At 41.3% G+C, this 20,106-nt stretch overlaps 1 protein-coding gene across 3 annotated transcripts in view; it reads right to left on the bottom strand.

Moving 5' to 3' along the window:
- The window catches only part of CDKAL1 (CDK5 regulatory subunit associated protein 1 like 1), a 701,044-nt gene that overhangs the window by 16,912 nt on the left and 664,026 nt on the right, over positions 1 to 20,106 (bottom strand). For all 3 annotated transcript variants that reach the window (XM_054490535.2, XM_063665866.1, XM_054490539.2), the window contains 2 exons: positions 17,418 to 17,501; positions 14,217 to 14,381 (listed from right to left, as the gene is read on the bottom strand). In XM_054490535.2, the coding sequence (XP_054346510.1) occupies positions 14,217 to 14,381; positions 17,418 to 17,501 (249 nt within the window). The remainder of the gene's footprint in view (positions 1 to 14,216; positions 14,382 to 17,417; positions 17,502 to 20,106) is intronic.

Here is a 20,106-nt window from a genome sequence, read left to right as displayed (position 1 = left end):
AAAGTTGCACAGATCACAGGCAAAAACACCAAGATTTCATAGGGTGTGGTAGACTGAATACATTAATGTTCCCAATTCCTTATACCTCCTTGTATCTGTATCTTCTTGCCACATAACTTTGTAGTGTGTCCCTGGTCTTGGCCATGTGATTTACTTGGCCAAGAGGGTGCTATCAAACATCATGCATGCAGAGGCTTGAAAAGCACTTGTGCATGTCTGTTTGCTATTCCTCTGCCTTTACCATGGAAACATGCTCACGTCAGCCAGCTGAAGGATAAGGCATGTGGAGCAGAGCTGATTCACCCACGGAGTCCCAGTTGAGGCCATCTAGATCTACCAAATGCCTGCTGAACTTCCATACATGTTAGGAAGCCCCACGAAGCTTAGAAGAGCTGCTGAGCTACCCTACAGTGCACCGTAGATGTGTGAGGGAGCCAGGCTGAGATCAGCTGAGCCCCACTGCAGTTCTGTGGTTGGTTGTCATAGGGCATTTATCATGGCAAAAGATAACCCATATCTAGGATAACCAGCTTTTTGGTCCTGCAGTCCTTTTCAGTAAGGGGTATACATATATCTCCGGAACAAATTCATTCATTCATTCATTCATTCATCCAACAGACGTTTACTGAGCATTTGCTCCCTGCCAGGCCCTATCCTAGTCATTAAGGACACAAAGGTGAATGAAGCAAAGTCTCAGCATTCATGGGGCTTCAATTTTGGTAACTAGAGACAAAAGAAACATGTAAATATTTAGTATGTCTGGTGATAAAATGTGCCATGGAGAAAATAGAGTAGAGTAAGAATAGGAAGTACTAGGTTGTGTTGGATGGTGAGGGCTTGGGGTTTTATAGACGACTGCCCAGGGTGACCTCACTGATAAGCTGGTGCTTCAGCAGAGACCTGAATGAAGTATGTTCCATGGACATCTCAGAGATGGGCATTCCAAGCAGAGGGACCAGCAGTTGGGAAGACCCTCCTGAGGGAGCTGACCTCGTGTGTTCATGTTCAAGGAGCAGCATGGAGGCCAGTGTTCTCGAGGGGAGAGAGGTCAAGGCACGGGACCTTGATCCTTGAGGCTGTTGTAGGGTCTCTGGCTTTCATTCTGAACATGCTGGGAAACCTTAGATGATTTTTATAAAAATTTTTATATGGTATGTGTATATATATATATATATAAAATAACATTTGAACAATTTTTAAGTACACAATTTAGTGGCATTAATTATATTTACCATGCTGTGCAACCATTACCACTATTTCCAAAATGTTATCACCCCAAGGAGAAACTCTGTAACCCTTAAGGAACTCCCCATCTCCACCCCCAGCCCCTGGTAAGCTTTAACCTAGTTTGTCTCTATGAATTTGCCTATTCTCAATATTTCACATAAGTGGAATTATGTCATATTTGCCCTTTCTGGTGTGGCTTATTTTGCTTCACATGATGTTTCCAGATTTGCCTATGCTGTAGCATGTGTCAGAACTTCATTTCTTTCTATGGCTGAATAAAATTCCATTCTACTATATACCACATTTTGTTTGTCCATACATCTGTTGATAGATACTTTGGTTATTTCCACCTTTGGGTTATTTATGAATAATGCTGGTATGAATATTGGGATATAAATATCTGAGTCCCTGGTTTCCAATCTGTTGGCTATATATGGAATTTCTGAATCATATGGAGCACTAGATGGTTTTGAGGAGGAGAGAGACACAATCTGATTTATATTCGGGGTAGAAACAGGGAGACTGGTTAGGCAGATTGTTTTATTTTCAGATAATATAGTACACGGCAGGGAAAATCACTTCCCACAAGAATATTTAAGAGAAGAAGACCTGTAGTGAATGCCACTATCTTATACCATAGATGCTTTGTGATTGTTCAGAGGAACTGTGTTCACATGAAGGGTAACAAAAGAAATAGCTACTCAAAGTCAGTGAAAAGGGGGAACTGAAAAACACAAAGAATTTATTTCAGGCAGCTATCCTTTACAAATGCTACTGCTGCTTATAAAGACTGTATGTTTAAAAAGACCAAAGACCAATTCCTCGTCTCATGGCATATAGGTGATTAGGGCAAAACATCATCCATGTTCATGAACGAGATATTATTAGTATCTTGATCAACCAGGCCCCAAGTAGATCTTCACTATCACCATGCCGCCCACTCCATATCACATATTCACTGATCACTTCTACGTGTCAGGCAGCGTTCAGGGCTTCCCAAGCTTTATCTCACTTCGACGTCAAAACCATCCTATCAAATGGACTCTATTCCTCCCAATTTATAGATGAGGAAAGACACCTAGAGAGGGTAAGTGACCCGACAACGATCACAATTAGTAAGGAACAGAGCCAAAATTCCAAACCCACAGTCTGACCTGATGCGTGTAAGGGCTACTCTATTCCTTTAAAATGGATGTTTTCAAGGAGGAAGCCCTGGGAGCCAGAGGCCTGTGGAAGGGAAAATGCTGATCTTGATAAAGTCGGCCGATGGTTCTTTGCCTCTATTGCCTTTTGAATTTCCTTCTCAGGGGTTGGCAAATTTGCAAGGTGCTACATCTTAATTTTTTAGGTTGGCTTCCTATCAGAAAACTGCCCTAGATAACTGATTTGATATATGGATTGAAAATTTCTGTTTCTCAATAATTTTATAGAATTGCATTCGGGAGAGAGAGGGACAGGAAAAAATTTGTTTCCCCAAAGCCCTTTAAATTTAAAACACTGCTTGCATGCATATAAGCAATCTGTGCTTGTACTCCCTAAATATATAAAAATTTAAAAATAATGAAAAAATTTTTAAACATTATAAACTATGTTAGAAAACAAACACACTCTATTTCTTTGAACATATTCTATTTTATTTATTTAAAAATAATGTTCTATTATTTTAGGTACAATGCAACATCCATACTCTGAGTCTCATAGGAGAAATAGGCTGTCACTTTCATCATTAGAAAGGGAGAAGGGAAACTAGGAAACTACAATTTATGGTTAGAAGCAAGTCTTGCTCTAAAGTACTCATCCTCATAGTTCCCATGAAAAGAATTTCCATTTGCAAGATTACTATCAGTTTAAAAAGGGGCTTTTGCAATCTGCTTATCAAGATGTCAAATGACTTCAAAGAGCAGGTTGAGTGGCTTGACTGATTTTTTTTTTTAACCATTGAAGAATATATTAATGTCCTCATCAGTTGGAGTAATAGAGGATTTCAAACTATCATGTAGGTTCCCTGCCTCTGGTGGAGAACCCATCCATTCCACTCTGCATATCGCCGAGAGCCAAGTTCATTCAATAACCATGAAACAGGCACTGCACTGGGGCCTGGAGCCAGTGGTGGGCAGACCAGCCAGGCGGGGCCTGCTTTCATGGGCTTTCCCTCATAAAGAAACTTTCACTATACTATGCTCATGCTCAAAAACTTTCCCATGTGTAGCCAGGCACGGAGGCTCATGCCTGTAATCCCAGCACTCTAAGAGGCTGGAGGATTGCTTGAGCCCAGGTGTTTGAGACCAGCCTGGGCAACATAATGAGACCTCATCTCTCCAAAAAAATAAAAAAAAAATTAGCCAGGCATGGTGGCGCATGTCTGTAGTGCCAGCTACTCAGGAGGCTGAGGTGGGAGGATCACTTGAGCCCAGGAAGTAGAGACTACCAGTGAGCCAAGGTTGCACCACTGCACTCCAGAGCTTGGATGACAGAATGAGAGTCTGTCTCAAAAACAAAGCAAAACAAAATATTCCCACATGCGTGATAGAAACTTCTAGTATTCACCCATATCTTCTCCTTCTTATTGAAACAAAAGTAGGTATTTTCTAGACTCTTGTAGTTAGATAGGGCCATGTGGATAGTTCTGGCCAATGAATATGAATAGAAATACCATGTGCCACTCCTGTGCTGAGGCAGTAAAAAGCCTGGTTCACCAGCAATTGTCTTTCCTTGCCATGGAGACATGCAGTCAACTTGGGTCCCTGAGTGACTGTGTGGAGCAGACAACTACTTGACTCTAAACTACAAACTAAATGGTACATCTTAGATGCTCAGTGTGAGCAGGAAATAAACCTCTGTTATGTTAGCCCTGAGATTTCAGGGTTAATTTGTTACCGAAGCACAGCCTAACCTGTCTTGGACGAATATATGTGCTTGTCTAATGTCTTAGGTATAAATCCTATTTGACTTCAAAACCCAGAGGTCCCAGTCTTCATACTAAAGGTGATTTCCCTGTGCCTTCCAACTGCCCACAACTTCTTAGTCTGTGCATTCTGTCACTTTGCATTGGTTCCTTTCACAGTGAGAAAAATTTCCTTCTTAACTTGCCTGATTAAGTTCTTCTCACCTACAAAGTCCCGTTCTAATCCTACCATAGCCATGAAACTCTCTGTAGTAGAAGTTGTCTGAAAACCCTCTCTACATTGACAGTTCCCCATGACTACAGATGCCAAAAATGATTTTCCAACCTCCTTTGTCCCCAGGGTGTAAATGTGAGACTTGGGTTCCACAATCAGATGTGATATATGTGAGACATTGATTGGGAAGCTTCATGAGGAAGCAGATGGGGCATGGGGTCTCTGCCTTGCTGGAGCAGGTGGAGCAGGGGCGACACCTCTTACCAGAAGCTCCTGTGTGGTTCTGGGTGTTGTTTCTGGAAAACTCAGCAAAGATTCTGGTCCCTGGCCCTTCTAACAATTCTGTGGGCCATCTAGCATCCTTTTATACATTCCTTCCTGTTTAACTAAACTGCTCTCTGTTGTCTGCAAAGAATCCTGATCCATACATTTCCTGATACCTCAAGTCATCAGAGATCTCCTATCTTCCAACTTCTTATGATCTAACGCCAACCAATTTAACATTTGACATATTATAGATTTTGTTTCATATGTACATACTGTCTTAGTTTGTTTCGGTGACTGTAACAAAATGCCATAAACTGGGTAGCTTTTAAACAACAGATATTTATTTCTCACTGTTTTAGAAGCTGGGAAATCTAAGATCAAGGTGCCAGCAGATTTGGTGTCTGGTGGGGGCCAAATTTCTAGTTTATGGACAGAGTCTTCTTGCTGTGTCCTCACACAATGGAAGGGCAAGGCAGCTCTCTGGAGCCTTCATTAGTACGGTATAAAGGTACTAATCCTCATCATGAAGGCTCCGCCCTCATGACCTAACCACCTCCCAAAGGCTCCAGCTCCTAACACCATCACATGAGTGATTAGGTTTCAACACTGAACTTTGGGAAGACACCAACATCCAGACCACAGCAGCACATATCTTCTCTTCTCAACTAGACTTTATCTCCTTGAGGGCAGGATGGTATCTCCGACTTCTGTATCCCAAGCAGTGCTTGACACAGCACTGGCTCAACTTTTGGAATTTATAGGATGACCATATAATTTATCATCCAAACTAGAATACTTTGAGGAGTGGAACAAGGGCATATTATTAATACTATTACAACACATATAAACCAGGACTGATGCAGACAGTCCTGACACAGACAGTCCTGACACAGACAGATATTATCACGGCAGAATTAGTTCTTTGATGCATACAGTGTCATACTCGTCACTGATAATTGTTGACTGAGTAAAAAGGTAAAGACATGTGAAGGGGAAATAGTGCAATGAAAATGTGAGTGCGGAAGAGTGGTTCCCAACACCTGGGTTCAAATCATCACAGGAGATCATGGTCTTCTGGAGCCTCCCTAGTCCCATCCTGCAGGGATAGATGGTTGGGCTTGGATGACCTTTCAGTTTCCGCTGCTGCTGAAATACAGCTTTGGTTCTCCTAAGGAGGCTTTTTTTCCATTCAGTGATTTCATGATAAAGAATCCCTTTTGCTCTTAAGAGATTCCTTTTAGATTTGGGAAAATCATCCATAAAACTTTAACCACAGGAGTAATTATGTCGCACAGGTGAGCTAGCATACCTGTACAAAACCACTTCCCTCATGCCAATCCCTCCCTACCAGGGTCACAATTGATTAGCAGTATTACCAGAGGAACAGCCAAGATCAAAAACTTCTCAAAGACAAAGCCCATATTCATTATTTCCATCTCTAAGATTTCATTCAGTTCCTGGATAATAAACATTGAAACATATTATAAGAGGCCAGGTGCTACCTGCATGTTGTATATGTGAGTAATTCAGGCTCGGGGGCCTGGTTCTTTTCCTTAGCGCTCAGCTAGGGAAGTCGGTCCACATCTTTGTCCCAGGCTCACTGCTCCCTCTGCCTCCTATCTTGAACGTGGACAAAGGATGAAGAGGTGGGGAAAATGCCTGCTCAGTCCCATCCTATGATGCCTCTATGTGGTGTGTACAGCTGTGTGAAGAACTTCATTGTGTTCCAGCTGCCCTAGGCCAGGCTAGAATAATAAACTGAAGTAATACGAGTAAAAAGCCTCAATACCAAGCACATAGTAGAGGTTCACTAAATGGTAGCTATTATTATTATCAAGGCACAATTAGTTCCCTGATGCATGCAATTTCCCTCACGATGCTCCAGCTACAACCCTCAGGAGGAAGAGAATTATCATCAGTGGTTGCACAATTAGTGATGCAAGTGAAATGAAAGCTAATTGTTTAGCATCAGCTTGCTCTGGTGATACTTTGGATGGTACTCAAATTGGTACACGGAAGGTATTGTAAACACACTAAACACAGTTTGAAGTGACAGTCATACTAATTCACTGCAATGGTCAATAAAATATAGCTCAGCAGCATAGAATAAAAGCTATGTATCTAGACTGTGAAACTCAAATATGTCCTAACCAGTCTGTAAAAGAAACTAACAAGATACAAAATGAAAGAAAAATGCATAAAATATTAAATGTACTATGATTTTAACTGTGACACGAACTCAGCAGCGATGAAGAATTTAGTCTCACATGAAGTTTAATAAGAAAAAAAAGGAACTGAAAAAACTGCTTGGGAGCCAGTATCTTGGGGGTAGAAGGAAAAATAGGAAGAAACACGCCCTCATTTGCTTCTAGCATGGTTAGCTGATCTGTCTGAAATTAGACCCACTTTCAAGTGTTTTAACTTAATTATTAAGCCATTTCTTAACCTCATGAATGTAGTTTTCATGTGCTTTCAAATCTGGCCTTGAACTAATAGACCCTTTCACTTCAGTGGTTCTGGAAATGAATGTCAGATGGAGAGGAAAGCATTTTAACTGTGTTTTTCCAAGGGTCAAAGCTCTGAAAATATAGTATAGTTTGTACACAAAACTCAGTACACCTGAATATCCTGCTGGCCTTTGTCTGGTAATGAAGCAAACCATGCCACCCTTTAAAACTTCTGCTTCCTTTCCAAGCGCGGTCGGCTGTGTCGGTGCTGAGCTATCTAACTGCTCAAGTGAATCCATTCTTAGGATCAAAGTCTCAATAGATGAGAAACAGGTGGCACTTAGGCACCCTGGGGCAGCCTTCTCTTAACTTGTAAGAAAAAATGGTAAGGCCAGGCTGCCATTCTAGAATATTCTCTAAAAAAAAAAAAAAAAAAAAAAAAAAGACATAAAGCGTAAGAGGAAGAAATGTCTGTCAGTAAGAATGGCCAACGCTGTAGGAGTATTATTGGAATCTCCTTCTGTTAATTTGTCATTCTCATGGAGGAATCTCAGCAGTTGGTCTGGTTTCATCTGCCATTGTCAGAAATCTATCGCTGATGAATACAACATTTGAAATGATAAGATATTGGGCAACTTTTACTTCACAAATTAAAGTAAAATAATGCCTTGGCATGCACCACAAATTAATAATGAAAATAGTAGCCAATATTTATTGACTGCTAAGCCATTTCCATGTATATCCTATGAAGCAGGTACTACTATCACTCATTTACAGAGGGAGAACTGAGGTGGAGGGACATTGAGTAACTTGCCCAAGAACATATTTTTTGTAATAGTAGAATCAAGATTCAAATCTGGGTAATCGGAATCCAGAATTCATATTCTTAATTGCTATACTATAATGTACAGGGAAATCCATGAACGCAAAGTATTTTTTTTTTTGTTTGAGATAAGGTTTCATTCTTTCACCCAGGCTGGGCTGCAGTGGCTCCCTGCAGCCTCGACCCTCTGGGGCCAAGTGATCCTCCCACCTCGGCCTCCCGAGTAGCTGAGACTACAGGTATGCACCATCACACTCGGCTAATTTTTTAAATTTTTATAGAGATGAAGTCTCCCAATGGTGCTAGGCTGTTCTTAAACTCTGGGGTCAAGCACTCCTCCTGCCTTGGCCTCCTGAAGTGCTGGGATTACAGGCGTGAACCACTGCACGGGGCTGCAAAGTACTTTAAAAAAAAAAATTAAAGTAGGCCGGGTGTGGTGCCTCACGCCTCTAATCCCTGCACTTTGGAAGGCTGAGGCAGGTGGACGACTTGAGGCCAGGAGTTCGAGAGCAGCCTGGCTAACATGGTGAAACCCTGTCTCTACTAAAAATACAAAAATTAGCTGGGTGTGGTGGCGCATGCATGTAGTTCCAGCTATTCTGGAGGCTGAGGTATGAGAATCACTTGAACCCAGGAGGCGAAGGTGGCAGTGAGCCGAGATCGTGCCACTGAACTGCAGCCTGGGTGACAGAGTGAGAGTCTCTAAAAAAAAAAGAAAAAAAAAATTAAAGTAAAAGAAATCAAAATAAAAGCCAGGAAACCACTGCTTTTTAAAGCGATACTTATTGAATTCTTTCTTTAAAATATTTAATATACCTACTATGCATTGTGCACTTTGTCCACGATTTAACTTAATCCTCTGCAAATCAGTTGTTAGCTCCATTATACAAATGAAGACACTGTGAGTCAAGAAAGTTGTGCTTGATCATAGGAACTGTCACTGTAATTTGAACCCAAACCTGACAGACTTCAGATCCTTTCGATCTTTCATGATGCTACTCTACTTCTTCTTTCTTTAAAGCAATTTTTACTACTAAGAATGAATTCAATAAAAAAAACTTTGCAATCAAACTATTCATAAGTTTAAAATTAGAAGAGAAAATGTTCTTTTCTACCTTGTACAAGGCAAAGAACAGTTCTGACTTCTTAAGAATCAATCTTAGAAATTGTAAGATTCAAGTGATTTGTTATAACATAGGCCAGACAAGAAGAAAAAACAGTAGTAGTAAAACTAGTTAGCCTTTATTAAAACAGACAGCGGTAATGTTCACATTCTCACATATTCCTAAGAGAGACAGATCTCTAATGCCATTTTTAACTGAACCCACAGAGAAGATAATTAAGACTGCCCATTTTCTCATATTTTTCCCCTCTCTCTCTTACTTATTATTTTTTTGTATCCACTGTAAGCTTACTCTGGTATACAAAAAGAAACTGGTGTCCAGAACTTATCGAATAAGACTCCTGCAATTAAAATGGGCAAGGCAGTATGGACCTGGGCTTAAAAATACGGGCTTGACCGGCCCGGTGCGGTGGCTCACGCCTGTAATCCCAGCACTTTGGGAGGCTGAGGCGGGCGGATCACAAAGTCAGGAGATCAAGACCATGGTGAAACCCTGTCTCTACTAAAACACAAAAAAAAATTAGCCAGGCGCGGTGGCGGGTGCCTGTAGTCCCAGCTACTCGGGAGGTTGAGGCAGGAGAATGGTGTGAACCCGGGAGGCGGAGCTTGTGGTGGGCTGAGATCGCGCCACTACACTCCAGCCTGGGCGACACAGCAAGACTCTGTCTCAAAAAAAAAAAAAAAAAGGCCAGGCACGGGGGCTCACGCCTGTAATCCCAGCACTTTGGGAGGCCGAGGCGGGCAGATCACGAGGTCAGGAGATCGAGATAATCCTGGCTAACACAGTGAAACCCCGTCTATACTAAAAATACAAAAAAATTAGCCGGGCGTGGTGGTGGGCGCCTGTGGTCCCGGCTACTCGGGAGGCTGAGGCAGGAGAATGGCGTGAACCCAGGAGGCGGAGCTTGCAGTGAGCCGAGATCACGCCACTGCACTCCAGCCTGGGCGACAAGGCGAGACTCCGTCTCAAAAAAAAGAAAAAGAAAAAAAAAAAGGCTTGGCCCATGCCGATTAGGATGGCTACTATGAAAACAAAACAAAACAAAACAAAACAAAAAAAGAGAAAATAAGTGTTGGTGTGAATGTGGAGAGACTGGAACCCTTGTGCACTATTGGTGGAAATGTAAAATGGTACAGCTGCCGTGGAAAACAGTATGGCAGCTCTTCAAAAGATTAAAAATAGAGGTACCATATAATCCAGCAATCTTATTTCTGCACAAATATCCAAAAGAATTGAGAGCAGGGACTCGAAGAGATATCTGTGCATCCATGTTCATAGCAAACATTATTCATAACAGCCAAATGGTAGAAGCAACCTAAATGTCCATCAATGGATGAATGAATAAATGAAACGTGGCATCCACATCCAATGGAATAGTATTCAGCCTTGAAAAGGAGGAAAATTCTGACACATGCTACAACATGGATGAACCCTGAGGACATTATGCTAAGTGAAATAAGCAAGTCACAAAAAGACAAACACTGGTGAGAGTACGATTCCACTGATATGAGGTACCAAAAGTAATCAAATTCATAGAGGCGGAAAGTAGATTAGAAGTTACCAGGGGCTGAGGGAAGGGGGAAATGAGGAGTTATTGTTTAATGAGTACAGGGTTTCAGTTTTGCAAGATGAAAAGTTCTGGAGATAGGTTGTACAACAATGAGAATGTACTTAACACCACTAACTATACACTTACAAATGAGTAAGACAGTAAATTTTATGTTATGTATATTTTACCACAATTAAAACACAAAAACAAAAACAAAGGCTTGAAAGTGTGGATGTAAATCCTGGCTTCCCTCTTCTACCTTCAAATTTTGTGACTCCAGATAAGCTATTTATTGAATTATGGATGCTCAGATTCCTTATCTGTGAAATGGGGATAATAATAGTGCCTTCCTCTCAGGGTTATGAGGGTGATATGAGCGAACACATGTAGCATATTTAGCATGGTATTTGGCCATGATAAGTATGCCATAAATGTTGACTTGGGGTCCTAGCAGCAGGCATGGAATATTTAGCCAATGACAATTATGGGTAATGATTTTAAAATTTGATAATATATTGTGATTATGTTTGTAAAAGGAATCTTTATCTTTTAGAGGTATTTACTAGTATATTACTAGATGAAATAAAATGTAAATGGGATTTTCTTCAAAATAATCAGGGTTGGGGGAATAGGGGTAGATAAGAACACAGATGACATAAGATTGGCTGTCATCTGATGACTGCTAAGGGTGGGTAATAGGTATGTGGGATTATTATACTATTCTCTCTACTTTTGTACATGCTTGAAAATGTTCATAAAATTTCCATAAATAGATTTCCATAATGGAATTAAACAAGAAAATCCTTGATCCCAATCTTTGATGATGGCTTTCAGATAATTTTTCAAACTATTACATGGTCATGGATTTGGTATTGCTGACCCCACGACCTGTCTTTCTACAGTTTTTCTTCAGGTGGAGTAAAAATTAGGCTGCATGTGAGCACAAGATAAAAATATTGATTTTCTTAGCATCTTAAAACTGTGTTTTTCTCAAGTTTCCTATTCTGCCCGTTTCACTAAAAATGCGCATATAACTTTCACCCATTCCCACCATCATTTTGATAACACTCTTCTAATCTGTTGTACTTCTCATCAGTTTCATCAAAAGAGGTCAAGTGATTAGCCGGGTGTGGTGGCACATGCCTGTAATCCCAGCTACTCAGGAGGCTGAGGCAGGAGAATCGCTTGAACCTGGAAGGTGGAGGTTGCAGTGAGATCATGCCATTGCACTCCAGCCTGGGCGACAAGCAAAACTTCATTTCAGGAAAAAAAAAAAAAAAAAAAAAAAAAGAGGTCAAGTGAGACAAAATAAGTCCAAAGCACAGTATTTTGCTTTAGATGCCAGGGAGACCAAGGTGGGAGGACCGTTTGAGGCCAGGAGTTCAAGACGAACTTGGGCAACAAAGCGAGATCCTGTCTCTACAAAAAATAAACAGTATCAGCTGGGGCCGAGCACAGTGGCTCATGTCTGTAATTTCAGCACTTTGGGAAGCTGAAGTGGGCGGATCACCTGAGGTCAAGAGTTTGAGACCAGCCTGGCCAACATGGTGAAACCCTGTCTCTACTAAAAATAAAAAATTAGCCGGGTGTAGTGGCACATGCCTGTAATTCCAGCTACTCAGGAGGCTGAGGCATGAGAACTGCTTGAACTTGGGAGGTGGAGGCTGCAGTGAGCTGAGACTGCATGCCACTGCACTCCAGGGTGGGCAACAGAGTGAGACTGTCTCAAAAAAAAAAAAATTAGCCAGGATGGTGGTGCATGCCTATAGTCTCAGCTACTCAGGAAGCTGATGTGGGACGATTGCTTGTGCCCAGGAGGCAGAGTTTGCAATGAGCTGTGATCACACCATTGCACTCCAGCCTGGGTGACAGAGGGAGACCCTCTCTCAAAACAAACAAACAAAAACCAACAAAAGCCTTACTGCTTCTCTTAATGTAAATACCCAAATCAATATTCCTACCCCACTGGCGTCATGCTACAACACTATTTCTAGAGGCTCTGGCAGACCAGCAACCAACTGGCTTCCTCATCTTATCTGGGACTTTTGGGCCATTCTGGTTCAGAGTTGGGCTGGTGGTAGAACTGATAACACCATTTTCTAGGCTAGAGGAAAGGATGGGAGAGTAGAAAGGGTGCCCCAGAGAATTTAAATGGAACTGCCCTTTTAGATAGTAACACTATAGTTCAGGAACGAATAGACGGACACTACATTTCCTTATTTATGTGTTATCAATGGTGATGTTTACAACACTACCCTTTCCAAGAGGCATACATGAAGGAATTAAACCTGGCAGAGTCTTTGAAATAATAATTTCCCCACTACTGCTACTTGCTGAGAAACGCTTTTCACTGTGGCAATCTAAAATTAACCTTGTAAAACACACTATGTGGAAAAACAAAACAAAACAAAAAATAAGCTGGCTTCTTAAAAAATTTTTCAAACTATTGGCTAACATATCAAAAGCCAAATCTCTAGCAATATAATTTAAATGCCAGGTTACACTGCTCCTTCCTGGCCACCCGTCCTATCCCCGAAGTATGATTTTTTTTTTTTTATAAACAGCAAAAATGAATGGTTATGTTTATCAAGTTTTAGAGTTATCTCCTGATCGTGCAGGCTGATGCATTTGGTAGGATTTTGACAAAAGCTGGTCTATACCATTCCACTACGGGTTAGACGGCCATGCATGCAGATCCTTCGTCAGCACTTGTCAAGCACATGTGAATTATCACTGCTATCGGACACAAGAATCCAGTACCACAATCAGTGAGAACACAGACAATAGTATTGTCTTTGTTGCTATTGTGAGAGTGAAGCGGTATTCCCTTTACTTTAACGAACATGTCCTTGCAATTTATTTTGAGGAACAAGATTATACACAGATTAAAACAATTTTGGAATTACATGGCCAGATAAATATCAGTTATTTTTTTCCATATGTTAAATCATTGGTATATGCTTTTTTTTTTTTTTAAGCGCTTAACAACTGTGTTGGAGAAAGGACATCAAATGATGCTTAGAAATGTGATACACATTTTCATTTCACACTCCATCAGCTTTTACAACTGCAGCTCAATGAAATGTAAGAGAGAGCTTGGCAAACGGCCATATTTACCAAGGTATAAAATAGGGGTCAGGTTACTTTTTTATAGAAAGAAAAAAATGTTTAATTTTCACTCCACATGACTAAAGTAGATATCCAGCTAACACCCTTCTGAAAGGCACCATAACTGCATATATGATACAGTTTAGTGCCTGTTCAGCTGTAGGTTTTTACTACAGTATAAACAGCTTTGTAAAGCAAGAAAACACCCCTTTCTTCATCCCCTTCCACTCAGGATCTACTGACATAGAAACATACTGGATCAGATCATCTTTTGGTGTCAACATTTTCATCTGCAAATAATGGCTTTTACCCCCTGCTTCTAAACTGGAAGCAGAAACAGCTTATTCCCTTTACAGCCAGAGAAGCAAAGCTATCGGCATCAGCAAAAACACATCTTTCTAATTCAGATTTCAATCTGTCACAAAGGATTAAAGCCTCATGCATACATAAAAAGGGAACTATAAATGATAACAGAAACATGGTCTGGAATCACTGTGCTTCCACAGCTGCTGTTTTACTAGCAGGGTAGAGAGGAGAGCATCTTTTACTTACCTTTATCAAACCTGAGACTTCTCCCTTTGCTAGCGGTTTGCTGATGGAGGGCGTGTACACTTTGGCATCAGATACCGGCTGCCCTTTCATAAAATGTTTGCCTGATTCATAGATGTCCACTTCAACCATTTTCCCCATGAACGCAGGGTTCTTTGGCACTAAAACCTTAAACACATTTGTTTCAGAGGCTTAATTTTTAAAAATAAACATTTTCAGATGTTTATAGAACAGTTTCAGATTTATAGAATTATTGCAAAGATAGTATGGAGAGCTCCTACATACCCAACTCCCAGTTTTCTTATTATTTACCGTCTTACATTAGTATAGTACTTTTGCCACAATTAATGAACCCAAATTGATATATTAATACTATTAACCGAAGGCATACTTAATTATCCAGGTTTCCTCATTGTCCCTCAATGTCATTTTTCTATTCTGGGATCCCCTCCAAAGTGGGCTCTATCTTCTAGCTGCTCAAGGGTCTGCAGAGCCTGCAGGAAGGAAAGGCACTTCCGGGAGGGGCTCCTGGGCCCCTGGGCAGTGCTTTTCCAGTGCAGGATGCGCGCCTGATGTCCTGAGGCACGTGGAAGGCAGACCTGGGAAATCCCCCAGCAATCAGCCAGCCACTTCTGGACAGGCCTTTGATATCTTGCTCTTGGCTATTCCATGCAATGAGGAAAACCGAGACAATACTGATGAAAGCCTTATACTTTTAATACTTTCCAAGTGAGCTGTCAGAGTAATGGTTTGAAAAGACACTTCAAACACAGGCCTGCGTGTTTGTGTCCGCGCATGTGTGTGCTGTGCTTTGAGGGAGAAGGAGGTACATTTAAAAGAACCTTCCAATAACGCCGTACACTGCTGTTTGGAGCTAAATGACGCCTGAAACTAACAGCTGCCGTTCATTTCCCTTGCTCTGTTAGAAAAGGCATGTGTTTGTCAGTCCTGGGAATCTACCTCCATCTAGAACCAGTCCTCTGAAGGGTTCACAGGAAACTGTCAGGTGGTCTCTTTCCACTAGAGATTCCTGATAAAAGTACTTGTTTACTTCGAGCAAATGTTTCCCTTCCTTTGGGACCCACAGGTAGCTTGTGTGCGTGATGTCTCCCTTATACTTCTATTTTAGCACTGCAGCAACTTGCCAGTCTTTTCAAGTTAGAATCCAAAATAAATAGACCAGTTCTAATCTAGTAATACTTGGATATCTAGATATAATCTTCACCTCTGGAACTCATCTTATTTAGAAAAATAATTCCTAGAAAATCTTTGATATGCTTAGTTGTAGAGACAGAAAAGTCAGATGAGAGCCAGGAGTTCCACAGCCAATCTCTCTGAGAGGCAAAATTGAATCTTGGTCTGAGTTTGATTTTTATGATCACTGAGTACACTGCTTCATCAAAGCAGAAGAAAAAGGTCACCTGGGTGGTGAATTACTTATGGCAGGCAAAATGAACTAAAAGAGCTTTAGTGTTAGGATATAAAAAGCCCTTTTAAATCAGTTTTTATAAAATAAGAAAATCTCTAGACCAAACTAACCCTGGGAGATTTGGTACTATTCTGGGGAAAAATAACCCTCCTTGATCTGCTGCCTTGATCTGAATGAAGGGCTCAGTGTTTTCCCCTCCTCCAGTTTTAATAATTGGAAAAAGCCCGACTGCTTTAAATTGGAGGAAGCAGCTAACGAGGCATGCCACTGCCTTTAAAATGAAGGGAAAAAAGTTCCCTGCTGAGGCAAAACCCAGATGGCAAGAGAAAGGAGAGAGAAGAGGCAACCAAAATGCAATCAAGCTCCTCCCCAGGGCTGAGCAGAAGGTTGGCCTGAATAGGAAAATGGCCCTCTGGAGTATATTAATGAGATGGGGAAATGGGGAAGCAATGCAGGCCAGACATGGAGTGCTGGGAGCCCTTCCTCAACTGCAGTCTCCACCGGTACTGAACAGAGCACATTTAGTCTGGGCTTTGAAAAGCTCCCCTGTTTCCTGGGGACGCACTGCCCAGTCTGAGATGATTCCCTGGGGAATGAGAATGCTGGGGGCCTCTTCAGCTCCTGCTTTCCTGCCTTCTGACACAGGCAGCCTGCTTCCTCTGCCCATCCCTCATCCGACTTGTCCACATTGGCCTTCAGCGTCTTCTCAAGCTCTAATTCCAGCCATGACCCATAGCAAACATTTTCACCTCTTATCTGACAAGAAAGAAGCAAAAAAGTAGAAAGCTCCATTTGATTTTAATACAATCCAGAATTATCAGTGAAAATCTCCGTAAGCCCATGACAGTCTCCCGCACAGGCTATTGTGAGATGGGAGACATAGGCTATCATGAGATGGGAGACACAGGCTATCATGAGATGGGAGAGGAGGGCGTATCCCATCTCTTCCCTGGCCTCATCCCTTGCCAGGGTCAATGCCCCTGAAAGAGGCACTCTCTTTTCCTCAGTCACTTTTGAATTGCTGTCCCACCTGGAGGAGTAGAAACCCCGATGCTGAAACAGAAGTCAGGCTCCTCGGTGGGCAAAGGCAGGCCAGCTTAGATGGGCAGGGAAGGAGGGCTAGTAAGTGGGGGCGCCCCTAGGGATGGCCTTCAAAGCTCTCACAGTGAAGCTGGTTTGATCCTCACATGGGTCTGCACAGTTGTTCATACAATTTGAGTTGAGTCCCAGGAATAGACTCCTTTTCCTCTGCTCCCAGCATTTTTATCAAGGTAGAAGTTAAAAAAAACAAATGCTAAAACTAAACAAAACTAAAAAACCAACCAACCAACCAACCAAGCAACCAACCAACCAACCAACTAAAAAAACTGTCCGGGTGATGTACCAGTGAGAGGAAATCCTTGCCCTTTCATGCTGCTGTTGCCCATGCAGACATCCTTCCTGTCGTCTGAGCAGGACTTTCCCCCCTGCTTTGCCAGGGTGTGGGAATTCTGGCAGTGCTAATTGCCTGGTTCCAAACGCCCAAAAGCCTAAGGCTGGTCCTGTCAAAGATTAATGTGAACTAAAATAGACTAAATACACCTATTCCTTTGTACAGAACATATTGTAGAGTAAGTCACAAAGATAAAGTCCGTGTTAGCCTGGCTGGCTTCAAGCTGTAAAACAGCCTTGTTGTGACAAGATTCAACACTCTCCCCTTTAAATGCCCTTTGCTTAAACTTTCAGAACTCTTTCTCACTTTGGAGAAAACTCAAGAATACTGAAGTGCCTCTTACCTGCTCATAGAATTGATTGTGCGCAACATAAAACTTGGAATCAAAAGATTCTTCTGTTACTAACACTTGTTGTCTTTCACCAATCTGTGGAGAGAAGGGGAGGGAAAAAAGGAAAGATAAGGGTAAACACCTGTGAATCCAAAAATAAAAATAAAGGTCTTCTTGAATTTGAAGTAGACTCTACATTGCTGGTTATTTAACAGCGAACACTGCTCAAATCACGGATTCAAATTTTTTGAAAGACATTAATTATCTGGCAACATAAAATTAGCATAGTATAAACTCTTATTTTCTTACATAACTCTGAAACAGAATTTGATCTCCTTCAACATAAGTAAGATAATTAAAGCTTCTATGACATACAAAAATCTTCTAAATATCACTTTGTTTCCTGAAACAAAGTTGCAAAACAAGCCAGAACAAGCTGCTTCTAATCCAAATTCATGAAAATATTTTGGCAATATGAAAGAATAGTACTAAACATTAATTTAAGTTATGAGGGATGTAACACTAAAGAAAATGCCTCTGAAAACTAGTCATTAGGACCTTGCACCTCCACATTTCATATTTTGCATACAATTCTGAAAGTACTGAGTAATTCACAGAGCTATTTACTTATTATATACATTTTCTCTGTCACAGGCAACTGTCTCTTTGCTGCAGTCATGACCCCACATTCATTTATTATTTTTTAAAGAGAAAGACAGCAAAAATATGGAACTGCTAATTTCCTACAGAATTGATGTACGTTATGATCTAAGCACCCATTTTTAATAGCAAAGAAGTAAATCAGCCAAAACAATGGGTAAAGAAGTGTGACTATTCCAAGGAAATTCTATAATTTCCAAGTTTATTCTACTGTGAAATGCAGCATTTAAGGTATCAATTACTCTTTTTTTTTTTTTTTTTTGAGACAGAGTCTCACTCTGTCACCTAGGCTAGAGTTCAGTGGCATGATCTTGGCTCACTGCAAATTCCGCCTCCCGGGTTCAAACAATTCTTCTGCCTCAGCCTCCCGAGTAGCTGGATTACAGGCATGCGCCACTATGCCCGGCTAATTTTTATATTTTTAGTAGAGACGGGGTTTTGCCATGTTGGCCAGGCTGGTCTCGAACTCCTGACCTCAGGTGATCCGCCCGCCTCGGCCTCCCAAAGTGCTGGGATTCCAGGCGTGAGCCACCATGCCTGGACTCAGTTACTCTTTTTACAAGGTTGTCAAAATGTCTGATACAGCAAAACAACTGTACCGAATGACTATGCTGGGGATTATTTTTACAATTGCTACTTAATAATTATGACCCCCCCAAATTAAAGCCCACTGGCAAGATAATTTTTTTAAATTCCTATTCTCATTTGTAGGGACTTGTCACCATGTTCAGGCGGTTACCATGAAGGAAACATAAACACAGCTGCACTAAATAGACCACCTAACAATTAAAAAACAAATCAAACTCCCCTCTCCATCATACAATGCCAGTACCTAAATACACCATAATTTACTATCTAGTTTACTATCTCATTCAAAATATAGCCCTCTTAGCCAAAAGTTGTAAGGTCTCTGAGATGACACTTACTAAAGACTCTTTTCACTCTCTGAAAAACAATGGAAGTTCTGGCAACATTAATCCCCTTAAAAGAATCAAGTGGCAAAAAAGAAACTTCCCCCAACTTGTGGCAAAAAAGAAATTTCCCCCAACTTCTATGTTGAGCTTCAATGGCTCTGTTTATCAAAAAGGGCTGGTGAATATTGGGTATCACTGAAGTATATTCTTCTAGAAGAAGACTTAGAATGTTTGTACACATTTCACAGTGTGAGTTGCTTATGACTTAGGATAAGTATCTGTCAATGGTTCTTAAGGAAATCTGCAATTACACTTCATTGAACATCAAGTTTTCAGGAAATTAACAACAATGTGAAATTGTAGAGGCACTGAAAACTATGCTGCTTCTTTCTTCTTCTTAGAATCAATGTGGAGAGTAAGGGCCATCATGTTTGGGCTGCTCTATTTCATCTGGAGATGATAACGATGACAGTAATACATACAGAGTTAAAAAGACTTGCTATGTTTATATAGTAGAAAGCTGGGCTTTTAATCAACCATAAGAGAACTATTTGTAGGTGAGTATTTAACTATTATTTGCCAAAGAGAAAGAGACTCAGGAGAACTGCAATGTGCACTAGTTCATAGTGGCAAACACCTTTTCAGTCATCCTATTTGTGTCCTCAACTGAGGAGTCATCCTATTTGTGTCCCCAGTCTCACCGGCAAGGCCCTTAAAAATCTCCAGAGCGGCCGGGCCCGGTGGCTCATGCCTGTAATCCCAGCACTTTGGGAGGCAGAGGTGGGCAGATCACTTGAGTCCAGGAGTTTGAGACCGCCTGGGTAACATGGCAAAACCCCGTCTCTATAAAAAATACAGAAATTAGCCGAGTGTGGTGGTGTGTGCCTATAGTCCCAGCTACTCGAGAGGCTGACGTGAAAGGATTGCTTGGGCCTGGCAGATTGAGGGTGCAGTGAGTTGTGATCATTCTACTGCATTCCAGCATGGGTGATTGAATAAGACCCTGCCTCAAATAAATAAATAAATAAATAAATAAATAAATAAATAAAACATCTCCAGAGGCCAGGCACGATGGCTCATGCCTGTAATCCCAGCACCTTGGGAGGCCAGTGCGGGTGGATCACTTG

Source organism: Pongo pygmaeus, chromosome 5 (assembly GCF_028885625.2).
Source record: "Pongo pygmaeus isolate AG05252 chromosome 5, NHGRI_mPonPyg2-v2.0_pri, whole genome shotgun sequence".
In the NCBI taxonomy this organism is placed as follows: Eukaryota; Metazoa; Chordata; class Mammalia; order Primates; family Hominidae; genus Pongo; species Pongo pygmaeus.
The sequence above is the reverse complement of the archived record's forward strand: the minus strand, read 5'-3'. Positions and strand labels throughout refer to the sequence as shown.